General features: G+C 34.6%; 1 protein-coding gene across 2 annotated transcripts in view; it reads left to right on the top strand.

Moving 5' to 3' along the window:
* Positions 1-355: 355 nt before the first annotated feature.
* Positions 356-16,855, top strand: part of LOC125648341 (sodium- and chloride-dependent glycine transporter 1-like) — a 30,160-nt gene continuing 13,660 nt past the window's right edge. Inside the window, exons 1-6 of one of the 2 annotated variants that reach the window (XM_048875341.2) lie at positions 356-543; positions 8,096-8,209; positions 8,893-9,097; positions 12,684-12,818; positions 13,220-13,363; positions 13,637-13,793. In XM_048875341.2, coding sequence (XP_048731298.1) covers positions 430-543; positions 8,096-8,209; positions 8,893-9,097; positions 12,684-12,818; positions 13,220-13,363; positions 13,637-13,793 — 869 coding nt within the window. In that variant the 5' untranslated portion in view covers positions 356-429. Of the gene's footprint in view, positions 544-5,365; positions 6,673-8,095; positions 8,210-8,892; positions 9,098-12,683; positions 12,819-13,219; positions 13,364-13,636; positions 13,794-16,855 lie in introns of those variants that run through there. The other variant, XM_048875339.2, reaches the window with a different exon arrangement.

Below are 16,855 nucleotides of genomic sequence, written 5' to 3'. Positions count from 1 at the left end.
TAGAATGCTGCACATGTAGGCTATGATATACATGCAAATGAATGTGCGAGCTCTCAAAAAGTAAAAGATTTCATGGATATTCAGTTATGATTGATCTGATAGTATAGAACAATTTAGTGGATTCATCTTATAAAGTACGGGTTATGGTATTGTTATTTATACCAACATCTGGGATAGAATCTACCAGTAGATCTACAATATTGGACACCCCCTCCCCTTTCCCCCTCTAAATAGATCAAGGCCTAATATAAATAAATTAGATAAATAGAAATTAATCACCATAAAATTCTGGAATAAATCAATGTGTAATATTAGTATGTTCGACACTATTCGCAAATGGACAATTTTTGATGTTGTGTTTCCTGCTTGTCGCCTCTTGGCGGGAATACGCTTGCGCGCTTACGGGAAGCACTAACAATAAACACCACCATGGCGAAGAATGGGCAGAAAGAACTGTACAAGAAATCAAGTGATAATATCAACTATGACGGCACACATGGTCAAAATAACGATGTCGATGATGAAGTACAGGTTGATCTCTTGGTAAGTTAGTGAAATTTAGGGGAAATTAACGCATCGATTTCTTTATTTTTTACGAAACATGGGAATCGTGAACATGACACGTGTTTACAAAAATTGTACACAAAAGCTTACGTTCTGCACGATCAAACGTGTATCGTTGTATCGACCTATAAATGTATTGGCTCTTCTCCCAGATTGCGAAATATAGATTATGGTTTATGCTTTAAATATATTTAAGATGTGAATTTTAAAGAAGAACCAAGTCTATTTCTCTTTTTCTTCCTCATCAATATATGGTGCAGCAAATGCAGCAGACGTTTGTCTGCATTGTTAACCAACTTTGAGATTGTTTCACGATTGATATAGGTATAAGGAATGAAATGTTTTTATTTTTATTTTTGGTACATGGCTGTGTACACAAATAATAAACAAAGCTGTCTGCGTTCCGCACCGATCTGTGAGGTGCATGTTACGTCTGCGCCAACTGGGTCAAATACGTCAGAGGTTATAAAAGGTCAAGATGCATGATGCAGTGGGATTGACTGTATTATCATCTTAGTATAAATATGGTGCCCAAAGAAAGGAAGGGGGGGTGTACTTAACATGCGGATGATGCTAATTACATTCTTTGCTAAACTACAATCACAATGCATACCTCATACCTTCGTAGAGGCCTATAATGCTACTGAAAATATGATTAGTATTAATGCTGTAGGTTTAGCAGCCCAAATGATGAATATTTTGTATTCTCTCTATCAGTAGTACTAGAGTAAAATTATTTTAGTTAGAAAGCATGGAAAGAAATATCACCCATTAAGTTCTTTGTGTTACGAACATTCTAAATCTTAATATGTTTCTCATAAAAGCATGATTTTAATTGCTAGGTCATAGTTGAATTGACCAAAAATAACAAGTGTATGTTTAAAAAATGTTATTGTGCATTTGTGATTGATCCAAAGGTAACCAGTAGTATGAGAGAGTGAGATAATATAAACTCTCTGACCCTATTCTGGATGTTAATGGGGACCATAATTAAAATGTATGAAAATGCATTCATTGCTCAGGTATTCACATACTAAAGGTAGAAATGTTTGGGTTTGTTCTGTTATGGTAGAAATGTTTGGGTTTGTTCTGTTATGGTAGAAATGTTTGGGTTTGTTCTGTTATGTAGAAATGTTTGGGTTTGTTCTGTTATGGTAGAAATGTTTGGGTTTGTTCTGTTATGGTAGAAATGTTTGGGTTTGTTCTGTTATGTAGAAATGTTTGGGTTTGTTCTGTTATGGTAGAAATGTTTGGGTTTGTATGTTTGGGTTTGTTCTGTTATGTAGAAATGTTTGGGTTTGTTCTGTTATGTAGAAATGTTTGGGTTTGTTCTGTTATGTAGAAATGTTTGGGTTTGTTCTGTTATGTAGAAATGTTTGGGTTTGTTCTGTTATGTAGAAATGTTTGGGTTTGTTCTGTTATGTAGAAATGTTTGGGTTTGTTCTGTTATGGTAGAAATGTTTGGGTTTGTTCTGTTATGTAGAAATGTTTGGGTTTGTTCTGTTATGTAGAAATGTTTGGGTTTGTTCTGTTATGTAGAAATGTTTGGGTTTGTTCTGTTATGTAGAAATGTTTGGGTTTGTTCTGTTATGTAGAAATGTTTGGGTTTGTTCTGTTATGGTAGAAATGTTTGGGTTTGTTCTGTTATGGTAGAAATGTTTGGGTTTGTTCTGTTATGGTAGAAATGTTTGGGTTTGTTCTGTTATGTAGAAATGTTTGGGTTTGTTCTGTTATGTAGAAATGTTTGGGTTTGTTCTGTTATGTAGAAATGTTTGGGTTTGTTCTGTTATGTAGAAATGTTTGGGTTTGTTCTGTTATGTAGAAATGTTTGGGTTTGTTCTGTTATGTAGAAATGTTTGGGTTTGTTCTGTTATGTAGAAATGTTTGGGTTTGTTCTGTTATGTAGAAATGTTTGGGTTTGTTCTGTTATGTAGAAATGTTTGGGTTTGTTCTGTTATGGTAGAAATGTTTGGGTTTGTTCTGTTATGGTAGAAATGTTTGGGTTTGTTCTGTTATGGTAGAAATGTTTGGGTTTGTTCTGTTATGGTAGAAATGTTTGGGTTTGTTCTGTTATGTAGAAATGTTTGGGTTTGTTCTGTTATGTAGAAATGTTTGGGTTTGTTCTGTTATGTAGAAATGTTTGGGTTTGTTCTGTTATGTAGAAATGTTTGGGTTTGTTCTGTTATGTAGAAATGTTTGGGTTTGTTCTGTTATGTAGAAATGTTTGGGTTTGTTCTGTTATGTAGAAATGTTTGGGTTTGTTCTGTTATGGTAGAAATGTTTGGGTTTGTTCTGTTATGTAGAAATGTTTGGGTTTGTTCTGTTATGGGGGTAGAAAACAATAGAAGCAGGGGCAATTTGTTTAATTAAGTCTTGTTTTCTTGGGGAGAGGGGGGGGGGGGGTAAAATAAAGATGGGTCTAACAATTCTATGGGGAAAAACTTAATTCCACATTTCAACAGATCTAACTTGAGAAATGAAATAGATAGTCTTAGAAAAGCATTGAGAAGGTGATGATGGCAACTAAGCCCTTGTATCAAGGTTAATCAACTCCAGTATCAAACATTGACCAAGATCATATAAACTGGTTCAACTTCTGAACCAGGGGTGCATTTTACAAAAGAACAACTTTACATACTGGAATTTTCCCATTTATTGTAAGATCATTCAATTCATTGCAGAATAGTAAAAAATTGTTGAAAATCTAACCTCATAAAAGTTTTAATTCATTCATTTAACCTAATAACTGTGTAATCCAATTTAGACTTGTGACTTTGTTGTAAGTTATTTTGTAAAACAGGCCCCAGGCCTGATAGAGACATGGGATCTTCAACAAAAATAAGATTCGATGACGAGGTCTACAATTGAGTATGAAGGTCAAGTGACTCCAGAAACCTTGACCTCTGACTATTATCATAAAAACTGGTCTAACTTCAGAACCTGTAGTGGTAGAGGCATGGGATTTTCAACTATGCTGATTATATGATGAGGCCTACAAACTAGTTTAAAGGTCACATGACTCCAATGACCTTGGCTCTTGACCTTTATCATAAAAATTTGTATATCTACAGAACCTGTAGTGGTAGAGACATGGGATCTTCAGCAATGATGATTGAATGATGAGGCCTACAAACTATTATCAAAGTCATGTGGATGCAGTGACGTTGACATTTGACCTTGTCCTTGATTAACAAAATTGTGAAGAACCTTTACTGTTAGAGACATAGGATCTTCAACATTGATGATTAAATGAATTGTGCTATAAACTGATTTACACAAAGTGGTAAATGTATTATCAACAGTTAGGCTCATAATGCAACCACATTATTAGAAAAATAACACACGCAAGTTTTTCTCTCTTTTTTTGGTCACAATGGGTTACCTTTCTTTGCTCCTGTCCTTCCATCAATTACTGCAAGGTACTCTTTTCTTTTCATTGATAACTGGAACAGATTATTTCTAGTTTATTTGATTATATTATTTTGTGTCAACCCCCTTCACACTATGTGCACCACAGATTTTCACTCGTGCACCGAAAACGAAGGTTTCGTTTTATTTTAAAACTTGCTTAGTCTGGGAAAAGTATTCAAAGTCTTTGTAAAATTGCGGAAAAATGTTCATTTGTTGATAAAAATGTCACCCCAAAAATGCAAGTAACACCTCAAAGTAACGATTAAAATGCTACTAGTTTACACTTGGGACTTGTATGTCTTCTACATTTGTTTGTTAGAGTATGTGCACTGCATCTTTTGCATCATAGAATCCCAGAATGCAATATTGTCCTCAAATATATCGACAGGAAATACAGAAAACTGAAGATTTTAGATGAAATCAATAACACCATAAGATCGAAAGAATAACATTTTGAAAATGTGTTATTTAAAAAATGACGTGTCTGTAAAATAACTTATGTGCGTTATTTTTTTTCAAATAATGTGTTTGCATTGTGCCCCTGACAGATAAAAATAACTGAAATAGAGCCATTGCTTCCTTGGGGAGACTTTACAATCAGCAGATTATAATTATATCTTAGTGATGTGTCCATTGTTTTTATATCCTCCGTAGATAATGCAGACAACCTTGACATTTATTCCTTATTATTTGTAATTTGATTTGTTTAATTGAAAAGGGAATGCTTTTATCAAGTTGAAATAGCATAGGATTAACACTAACAAAATGTTAGAAAATGCAAATATTTAAAGTAGCAATCCAGGTTGCTGCTTTCAAAAAGGAGAAGGCTCTGAAGAGAATATGATACATTTTCCTGTAAAAACATTTGTCTGTCCTGACAGATTGTGTCCCGCCTTTAGGTGCTTCACCAGGTCTGCTGTCAATTCTCCATGTGTGGACTCCCCCCTAAAATAAATTTCAAGTGTCATTTACCTGTATATGTTACAGTCAAAAGTTGATGACTAGAGTCTGGAGGTGAAAGAAATAATGCTTGTGAGCAAAAGATTTCAACCTGTTAAAAAAAGGGTGATATGAATTTGATGATATGGAGGGGGAAACAACGTGGTTTTCTTAGAAAAAAATTACGTGTATGTTCATGGTAATTAGTAGAGTTGGGGAAACTTTGATTTGTCAGCCAATGATATTAGCCCAAATAGATACAAGTCAGACTCGGTCCAAATGAAAAGTTGTAAAGCAGCAATGAACATGATGCAAACATTACTTGAAAATTTCACAACTGTGCCATCTTTATTGTAAATATTAGTCCAACAGAGTAATGTACATAAAATGTGCAAATACCATGCGAGCAACTTTCTAAAAAAAAAAAGTGGTTGGACATTTGCCAAATTGCATCATCTGGTGTATGCTGAACGAATTCATAGTTTTCAACAAATGTATTACAGACCTGGTCAATGCTGTTGGTAAATTTTGATATGGTCATTTCAGTTTGGTCAGATTTGATGTTGCTGTAATGTACTGTGTTGTTAACATGTTATGGCATGAAACCTTGATCGTGCTGTTTGACCACTGACTTAGTTACTATGACCAGCTTAACCCATGATCATCACAGGCTACCTCAATTGTTTCCATTGAAAGGTCTAAAAATCACATTTAAATGGCCACTGAAATGTATTGACTGACACTGTATTTGTTTTGGGGTGTTTTGTTGGAACAAACACCAGTAACTGTAGTTTTAATTCTATGTTCATACTTCTGGGGTAAAATAGGGTGCTGTTTTGGATGTGACTGTCTTTAATGTATACACACCTGTGCATGAAGTGAAGTAAGCTGATAAGGAAATTTGTGTCCATTCTGAATGTTCGGTACTCACTTTATGAATTGTTTTTCTGGCTGAAAGCATTTGGTCCGCCCATGTGGGGTCAGCTTCTGAGGTGACTGACACACTAGTACACACACATATATATATTTATATATGTTAGTATGTTTTGAGCCGTGCCGTGTCCTGACAGTGTGTAAGGAGGGATTTCATGAGAAACATTTCTTCTTATTTTAAAGGAGTGCTGTATATTTACATGTGATTTATTTGGTTAAAGTTTAACCAATCAATGGAATTTTAATTGGATTAATAAGATTAGAAGCTTAGAAGAAATTCTCATTGTGCTGTTTAGTCACTGTGTATTGAAATAAAGACTTCAAAAGTTGGCCAAGAATCTTGGCCAATACCAGTACTCCGTACGGTCACATGTCTTCTATGATACTGAAATTTGTGATTGTTTTCTGACTGCAAGGAATTTTGGCTCCAGACCACACTTGTGCTAATATTAAAAGCATAGTAATTCTATAACAGATAACGCAATAGGTCAAACCTTTTGTGCGTATGTTTTGACGTGCACAGAACAAGAGAATAATAATAAACAAACGGATTGAATTTTTCATGGTGTAACAGCTGCTTGTGATTACAGTTCACTCCAGGCTGTGAAAAGTTGGTGTATTGTGTTTTGTGGTGTAATCAGAAGGTTGACACAATTAACATTTTCAAACAAGGTATAAAAAATGAGTGACAGAAAAGAAAAACGATCGAAAAGTGAAGGTAAAATACCAGCAGGTAATTTGAGTAGATATCCCAATGAAACCAATCGTAGCATTCCTGATATAGCAGCCAACGTCCCTCTGATGGAGTCTTCAGGTGATGACCAGGTGAGAAAAGAAAGACAAATCTCACATTTCAAGTGTACAAGTATATTCAATGTACACCAGAGAAGAAGTAGCACGGTGGATGTCGTTGTATATAGGTACATGTTTTATAAGAGCAAAATGGTTTATCTTCAAGATGAGGGACATTTAAGATTTCATACATCAGTGTCACGGAACCCAGTCATTAGTGCCATGCTGTGAAGTAGGGTTATTTAACTTTTTATTCCGATCAGAAGAATAATATAATTCCTGGCCGGGATTTTCCAAAAGAAACTTAAGTCGAAATTTGGACTTCAGTTTTGAGATTTTACTCAAATTTTGACTGCTCAAATAGCGAAAAACTCAAACTTAAGTTTGAGATTTTTTGGGGAAATCCAAGCCTGCTCAGTAAAATTAAGTTGTAATTTACATAACATCGTCATAAAAACATGCATTTTAAAAAGTATATATTGCAGTGGGGGCCCTGGTTTTTCAGTTTATTAATAATAAAATTCAACTCTGTGTATGTTTAAGGAAGATATAGTTCAGTTTGAACATGTTTGATTTATTTTTTTTAATGTTAATTCATGAATTTGTAATATATTTTAAACTGTATTAAAAACCAGACAAATTTAATCAGATAATCTTGAGGATTTGGCAAAGGTTTTTTTTGATTGGATATGTGCCCATTTGATATAAACTGTAAAATTCTTACCCTTGAGAATGCCCAAGAAATGTTAAAGTACAGGAAATACAGAGTGACAATGTTTATCAGAAAATAACATCTAGCATTACACTACTGTTTATTTATATTTTAATTTTTAATGGTTTTAGAAAGTTTTGAACAATTATGCATTAGAGTACTTGGAAAATGTTCTGGTCACATGCTATTTTGTTAACATAAAACACATTAGATTTAGATATGTTGCTAACATGTGGTTTTACTATTCACCAGACAACAATGTTGACTGTTTCATTATAAACTATAAATGATATTATAAATCTGGACCAGTTAAGGTAGTACTCTACATCGTCATAATGGCTGACTTCCTTTAAAAACATGGATGAAAAAATTGACATCAGCAATACTTGACTTTTCCTTTTCCATTTAAATACCTAGGCGAGCAGCTCAGTAGGTTAGCATACCGACTGCTAAACTTTAGGTTGCAGGTTCAAGCCTAGCAGGGGTTTTAATTTTTTTTTCAGATTACCTTCTACTAAAACTGTATTTTTTGACAAAATAAAGTAAATTTGAAAATTTTCAACTTTAAAATATTGTTGTACACACCCTCCACTTTTCATCTACATCAAATTTCTCTGGTGTAGCATACATCCTTAACTCTGGATATCAAAACTTTATATATATTAATGAATTAATTTAGTAAATATGGTAGATGACGAAAGGTTTATTCTTTGAGATGAAAATGCATGTTACATTTCTTTTCAGAGAGGAACGGAGAAATACCAGGATGAGAGTGAGATGGCGACAGGGAAGAAGAATAAATGGGGTGTAGCTTACTACAAACAGGAGTATCCAGAGCGGGAACTGGATGACGATGTGGTATGCAGCACTACCCCACACGAATTAGCCCCACTCCACAGTAAACACACACATCATGGAAAGGAATAGCAAATATGCATATACATATACCATCTCTTTAAAATGTGACACAGCCAAAAGCATATATAAAAACTTAGTATATGGAGATGACCTTGACCCAGTTGCACCAACATGAACTGACTGTTTTTCACATCATGAACTTGTACATTTTTATAGCTTTAACTGGAAGTTAATTAACTTGACTTTGAATTTGATTAACTTTTGTCCTGATCGCTAAAAAATGTTTCAGGTTTTCAGTCATAAAAGTTAATGATGTACAATGATAAAAGTTAATGATGTACAATGATAAAAGTTAATGATGTACAATGATACATAGATATTTTACTTCATGTCAGTTGAAATTTGTTTTCTCATCTTGTAACGAATCATTATTATTGATTATCAAATACAAATTCTGAAACAGAAGTAAATGTAAGGATAAGATCTGATGGTGTGCACGTCATATACTACAATGCACTTTGACAAAATTGAAATCGTTATCACTCGAAAACACCGGAGAGTAATTTTAAAAATGCTTACGTAAATGTTCTCTCAAACATTATTAATGCACATGGCAAGAATTTAGTACGATGCACAAAACACAAAAAGCAGTTGGATGATAAATGGCTGTTGATATATTACAGAACCCCAATGAACAGTTGGTGCAAGATGTGTCCAGTACTGCAGTCTTGACCCCACTGGATGATGACCTTGTGGGTGAGGTCAAGGAGTTGGAGGATCGTGGGAACTGGTCTGGAAGATTTGATTTCCTTATGTCTCTTTTGGGATACTCTGTGGGCTTAGGGAATGTATGGAGGTTTCCCTATCTAGCCTACAGTAATGGAGGAGGTAAAGATGAATTTAAGGCATATAGATTATCATTAGCACCATTTACATCTCTCCTAAAAGGCTTTCAGAAGATATCTTCCAGTTTTATTTTTAGTTGGTTTTTTTCTTTCGGTTTTCACTTCCCAAAACTTGAGATACGAACATTTTGTTCAGATTCCAATCCCAATTTATATCAGGTAGTTCAAAAGTAATGTTAAGCTGTAGGTTAAGGCTTTTGAATAAGATTGTTCTTAAACGTGTTGTATTGACAAAGTATTATAGATGTGTTACTTTAGGGTATTTAAAGGGCAGCTGTTGTTGGTAATAGTAAACAGACGGTAGATATGTTAACAGGGACAATAGTATGTGAACTTTTGCCCCCTTTGTCACTTACGTTTTGAACTGAGGTAAGCCTGTGAAGATAGATTAACTTTAAAGAAGCATTAAAATGAATAAAACGGAAAATGAAGCAGTGAAGTCTTGATTTAGGATTAATACAAAGTACTTAAGGATCTAAGAATGAAAGTAATCCAGGGTCCAAATATCCGTTCTCAAACACCAGGTTGTGTGAACATTAAAGATACATGGATTAATGATTGAGTCAGAGTTGAATGAAAATATACCAGACATGTGTCCTGTAAATAATGTAAATACCGGAACCAACCATGAATTTTTAGCAGACATGATTTTGATGATTATAAAGTAAAATCATACATTTTTCTGAGGTACATTAGATGTTTTACGAAAATATAAGTTTATAATCATTATGCCTAATGACACTCTTTTGCAATGAATGAAATTTTCTATACTGTATGATTTAACAGATTGATAGATTGATACACCTGACTGGGATTTTTCTTGGTTATTATTTAACTTTCTATTCATGAATCTGATCATGATGTATTTGATTATGTCACATTTTAACAATTTGAGGTTAAAAGATAAGAGATAATTCCCACTGTATTGTGTTAGGCAGTTGGAAGATAAAACATATTCTTACAGCAGGTTTTTTTTGTCCATGTTCCAACTTTTTGCAAATATTGAACTTTTCCTGATTCTATTTACAGACTGTCATTATTGTACAGGGATTGACATTTACTTTTTGTCTCGCTTGCCCTTTGGGCAAATAAACTCAAACTAATGGAAAACTTTGTTGTCGGAAATTTTTTAACTCTAATACACCTAGGCTATTAATCAGTGATTTTAATTATTTCCCATTTGGTTGGATCAGCCAAAGGTCAATCGGTGAATAAATAGCCAAGTTTTCCTTCTTTACACTTCCAAATGCAAGAGATTTAATACAATTGTGAATTATAGCTAATAATTAAAATTTCATAAAAGTTTATGAGTTGTCCCACCCTAGGGCATTACTGTGTCTCCCCTTCCCAGAAGGGAGACATATTTTAGTGTGAATTCTTCTTCTTCCACTTCTCATACTTGTAAAGTTTGTCCGGGCCATAACTTTTTTGTCTTGACATAAACCTTTGATATTTGGTATATTGGTAAGTTTAATTTTGCTATCATATGTTCACAATACTGCACATATATATATATATTATATATATAAAATATGTTTTAAAAACTATGGGAAATGGAAGGGGAGACGTCAGTATTAGTGTTCTAAAACAATTTTTCCTAGTTGATTTGTAGTTGACTGCAATTGATGAAAAAATTAAAAATGTCAAAGTTGCAGATAAAAAAATTACTAAGGTCAACATAGGAAAATAAAATCTTTTTGCTGCAAAATAATGGACAAGGGACATAACTTGCAGTGAAGTGTTGATATGTGTATTTGATTCCAATGCAAAATGTTTTATTTTGATTTCAAAAACAAAAAGTGTCAAAAGTGTAACAAGTAAGGTTTTATTCAATAACTCAATAAGAATGTGCATGGATGCTATCAATTCTGTACTTTGTATTATTGGTTAGAAAAGACAAAGTGCCAGCGATAGCAGAAATTGCACCAAATTTCTGACACAAGATACAGTCACCACAGATCGTTGTCGGTTTCAATTAATCTGGTGAATTAGGATTGTCATGTCACTCGAAACTTGTGTTTTTCTTTTTATTTGAGATTTCTAATTATTCTCTACATTAATTGCCTTTTCATTTACTGTCTTCTTTCTGAGTGTTTTCCTCATTAAAATATTAAGAAGGATTGATAATTTGGTATACAGTAAAACAAGTATTCTTTTAAACAGAACAAAATATCCCATAGCTAATTTAAAGGGGGAAGCAAATTGCTAGGTGCTCTGTTCAATATGGCTATGATTTTACATGTAGGTGGACCTGTCAAACATTTTCTGGTGATCCGCGAGGGACTGGCATGTTACTAGAACTTCTGTGTAAGAATTTATTTTAGGGTAATTAGAATTCATTGTAATCTGATCTGATAGACTGACTATTTTGTCTGATAATGATTTAAGTACTTTTTCTGTGTTTTATAATGGATAAACAGATTTTCTTGTCTTAGCACAACCATGAATTACATGTAGCATTCTTGCCTCACCACCAAGACAGTAAAATATGAATCCAGCTAAAATAAATACACAAATAGTATTTTTGTGGGGCTTATTTTTAAACACACCCCCCCCCCCCCCCCAATATTAGCAAAATACACTTACCAGGTAGTATAGTAGAGTGATTCTTAATGGTCCATCAGAGGTTTTTTTCAATAGTATTTTAACTCGGCCATGTGTCAGTCATTTTTTCGCAAGGAATTAAACCGGTGCATAATTTTGCGAATACTTCTAATTTGAGCTTTATGTTATTATGCAGGTAAATTTACCTCCATTTTATTTTCACCCTTTTTCTAAATGGCCAAATCAAAACTAGGTAAATACAAATTAACTTTAAAGTAGCAACAAACAATTTTGGATGAATTTAAATCTGAGTGAAATCTTTTTCCAATTTGGATTTAAAAGAAAATATCACTGGATGAAAATTTTCACCCTGTATACAGATATAATCCCTAAATACGGAAGTTCCGAGTTCCCCAAGAGTTATTTCCCTTTGTCGAACTCTTCCATAAATTATGACGTAAAATATGATGACAGTGGGTACATTTGCTAATTACTATCGTTGTATTATTTCTTAAAAGATGATATCCAGAGTTTCTGAGACCATCCTATCTCAGGGGAAAGGCAACTTTAGTGAGTTTATGAGTATTGGATAACAAAATGGCTCAAACAAATACTGTTAATTGCCATCTTTCTTTGATAAAAGCGTCACTCATGTAGAAGAGGAAACGAATAATGATTTCATAGCCAATTTGATGATCATATTCAAACAGATTATGCTTGATATGGCCATAATATACATACCAGTGATTGATAACGTAATCGTTATGTACAATGCCAGTCTACGATATAATGTATACATTGTGTACCCACCATACGTCATTAAATGCGAAAGAGTTCGACAAAGGGAAATAATTTTTGTGTAACTCGGAACTTGCGTATTGTGTCTTTTCCTTTTCAATGATACCAAAGAGAACTAATGTTGTGGCAAAAGAAAACCTTACACTTAAGAATTGCTCGTCAATATCAAAAACTGTTCAGAATTCATAACCAGTGAATCCTGTACATTCCAGAATACTATTTTTCAGGTGCCTTTGTGTTTCCTTTTGTGTTGATGTTGCTGTTGTTGGGAATCCCTCTCATGTTTTTGGAGTTGTCCTTGGGACAGTATGCTGCTTTAGGACCATCTGTTTTGTTTGACAGACTGTGTCCACTCTTTCATGGTAAATACAGAATAGATCAGTTATGCAATGTAAAGCAACATTATGTAAAAACACTTATTCAAAACATTGTCATTACTCTTCACGCTTTACAACATATTGTTATATAATTTCTTTAATTTTCTCATACTTTGGATTCCGATTAAAAATGAAAAACGAAGAAGAAAAAATGCTGGAAATTACATTTTATTTTTGAGCACTTTTTAACAGTAACATGAGGTTCTCGTGAATAATTTTGTATGTAAACATAATAATGCACCCAATGAACATTAGCACAAATTTTGTATTGTTGACAAATCTGAGCAGGTAGGATGGCAGAAATGAAGTCTTGTAAAATACATGTAATACTGGTGGGCAAGTGTTACTTTTTGATATGATATCTTTATGACTGTTGCATTTTACAGGTATTGGTTATGGAATGATTAGTGTATCAGGAATTGTGTCCCTGTACTACACTGTCATTATAGGCTGGTGCATTCTCTACCTCTTCACTTCCTTTACCAGTGAACTGCCGTGGGAAAAATGTCATCCAGAATGGGCCTCAGAATGTAGGTTAATGAGTGAGACATGCCTAGTGGGAAAAAATATAAGATAATAAATTTTTTTTTTGCTACCTGCAATGTTTGTAATAAAAAAAGAAAGAAAGAAAAAATGTCTTTCAGACAGGTTTAGATAGCTATTGAATTAAAGTTATAATGAGTACAGAAATCCACATACATGTAGGTGTTTTGTATTTCTCTCTCTCTCTGAACATACCACCCACAACTTTGCCTTTCTGTTTCTTCAAGACAAGAATGTATTATAATTTATTTCATCCTCAGATTGCTATTCCTACAAGGATGCAGATGCCTGCCATCAAGTTGCAGGACAGGTCTACTACAAACAAGTCTGTTACAATGCCACTGTGGCCTTGGAACAAAACATCAGTCTTCTGGCCAGCAATGTCACGAAGCATGCTCCTGCTCAGGACTTCTTCGAGTGAGTTCTTAGTTTGTTTGAACTAATATTTGAGCAAGGTTTTGTTGAAAAAGTTCCAAGTGTGAAAGGGAAAGTATGTCATACATCTATTGTCTGTCTACCACCAAAAACAAAAGCCTGGTTATATATTATGAATCAGTGGGATAAGTTTTAAAATGTGGATAAATTAGTGTTCTGTTGTAATGAAACATAAAAAAATGTATAAAGGGACACCATACAACGAAGAAAAATATTTATTCATAGTTTTTCTCCATTGTTTACATCTAGATTATAGTGCAATATCCTTGACCCACTTTTGATTGATGGTTTGTCATCACATATTACATTATAAAGCAAATCTTCACTATATTCTGAGTTTGGACCTTCTCCATGCTCTTTATTGCGACCTATTATGGGCAGCATGTGATTTACTGTTTATGAATAGGTCAGAACCAGCAAGGGTAACATAGTCAATAAATTGAGAAATTTCTGTAATTTTTAACTTATCAGGGTAATTGTGGACTAAATTTATATGAGGGCTATTCCAGCAAAAAACGTATGGGGGGGGGGGGGGGGGGGGGGGGGGGGGGGGGGGGGACGGCAGCAGATATTTTTTTGGATGGGTGGGAGTGATTTGGGAAAATATATTTGTATGGGTGGTTGTCTTCCAGGTTAAATAAAAAACATGGGTGCCTGTGAATTTTGATAAAAATGAAAACGTATCGCGCTACGTTTCTATTATTACAAAAGAAGAAGAAAAGCGGAGCCATTCTACATTAACTTAAGTACGGAAAAAAGATTGATAAATGGGCAGATAACTCAATGTTACCGTAAAACTTTCCCCTCCAAGGTGTTACCCAACGTATTGTACCTGTCCTAAACTACCACCTGTCTAATGCAACCAACGATCATGAGTTTTACAACCTTTTCGTGTAATTTCACCTTTATGAAACGACTGTACATTTTTATACCCCCCGCAACAAGTTGTGGGGGGGGTATACTGGAATCGGGTTGTCCGTCTGTCTGTCCGTCCGTCCGTCTGTAGACGCAATGGTTTCCGGACTCTAAAGCATTATCCTTTCCACCTACCGTCACCATATCATACATATGGACTACCCATGGGATGAAGATGTTCCCTATCGATTTTGGGGTCAAAAGGTCAAAGGTCAAGCGCACTGGACATCGAAGTAGCAATATGGTTTCCGGGCTCTAAAGCGGTATCCTTTCCACCTACAGTCACCATATCATACATATGGACTACCCATGGGATGAAGATGTTCCCTATCGATTTTGGGGTCAAAAGGTCAAAGGTCACGCGCACTGGACATCGAAGTAGCAATATGGTTTCCGGGCTCTAAAGCGTTATCCTTTCCACCTACCGTCACCATATCATACATATGGACTACCCATGGGATGAAGATGTTCCCTATTGATTTTGGGGTCAAAAGGTCAAAGGTCAAGCGCACTGGACATCGAAGTAGCAATATGGTTTCCGGGCTCTAAAGCGTTATCCTTTCGACCTACAGTCACCATATCATACATATGGACTACCCATGGGATGAAGATGTTCCCTATCGATTTTGGGGTCCAAAGGTCACGCGCACTGGACATCGAAGTAGCAATATGGTTCGGTTTGTCATGCCATTTGTTTTTTACACTCAGAAAAGAGGTAGTTTATACCTATTACCAACACCCTTTGGGAGATTGGGGTAAGCGGGGGGTATTCTTAGTGAGCATTGCTCACAGTACCTCTTGTTTCGATTACAACGCGATTCCTACTTTCGATTTCAGTCGAGCATGACTATTCTGGGAATTATCGCCCCTAACACTTTCGTTTTAAAATGCGCAGGTAACAGTTTGGCGGTGATCTTGTTTAATCGGCACTCTGAATCAATTATTATACCCAAGCTATCAATTTGTTAACGTGTAATTAACATGCAGCGTTGTGTGAGGTTAATTACCAAAACCCGAGTTGTTGTTTAATTAACAAAATCAAGGATCAGGGAATCACCGTTGTTTCCGAAGGTGTGAATTTCGACAGACTTTGAGATGTGCGGGGTAATTCGGATATGAAATCTCCCACCTGGTATACCATTACGTTTAACAGAGTGGAAAATTTGCCTGATTGCGATATAAATCGGGTAGATATTATGCTTGGGACTGAAATTTTAAATGGAATATTTGCGAGTTTCCCGTAGGCCTACGAGAGATTGTAGGGGGGAAAGTCAAAGGAAAAAAGTCACAATCTATATGCATACACTTTGTAATTTAGGGAAATATCTATGTCTAGCACTTAAGTTGCGAGAAAACCTAACTCTTTGAAAAGTTCTTCTCCGTTGCTTGCTTGAATTTGTAAACCACTATACAATGCCATTTTATGTATACATATTGTAACTGATGTAATAAGACACTTGTCTTTTAAAAGTAATAAAGAGAGTAACAATATATGTGAATTTAAATTAAAAGTGGTATAATATATTCATATTTTATTTAGTTATATATCATTTAAAAAAACCAACTTCTTGTTATTTCAACTGTGCAATTAACAAGCACCCAGATCATGACATGAGTAAAAAGGACTTGCACATCTAGTCCAGAAATGATATGACAATATCCCACATCATTAGTGAAACTGTTCGTTTATAATAAGCAAACAGAGCTTAGGTTTCTACAACTCGCATGTTTCCAGAGTATACAAAATTAATTGAATTTTTTCTTTCATTTTATATGCTGAGATCATCCTTTTTTTCTCCCTACCAAAATTGCATTGGAAACCAAAATATGTAATTTTTTCTGCAATGATTGCTACCTTCATCTCCCGATGAAACAACAAAGAAAGACATTTTATTGTTTATATTTTTTGCATTTTTAAAAATATAAACTAGAATTAAGTTCTAAAATATCATATGGTTGATCCATTTGTTACGTTAAATGAAAGTATTGAATTGTATGGGTGGTGGTGTCAGGGGAGAATCTAATTGTATGGGTGGTGGTAGCAGAGGAAAATTTAATTGTATGGGTGGCTGTCTTAAAAATAAAGTGCCTTCCCTCCCCCCCATATTTTTTTTGCTGGAATAGCCCTG

This window comes from Ostrea edulis, chromosome 6 (assembly GCF_947568905.1).
Source record: "Ostrea edulis chromosome 6, xbOstEdul1.1, whole genome shotgun sequence".
NCBI lineage: Eukaryota > Metazoa > Mollusca > Bivalvia > Ostreida > Ostreidae > Ostrea > Ostrea edulis.
This window is presented reverse-complemented; position numbering and strand designations above follow the sequence as displayed.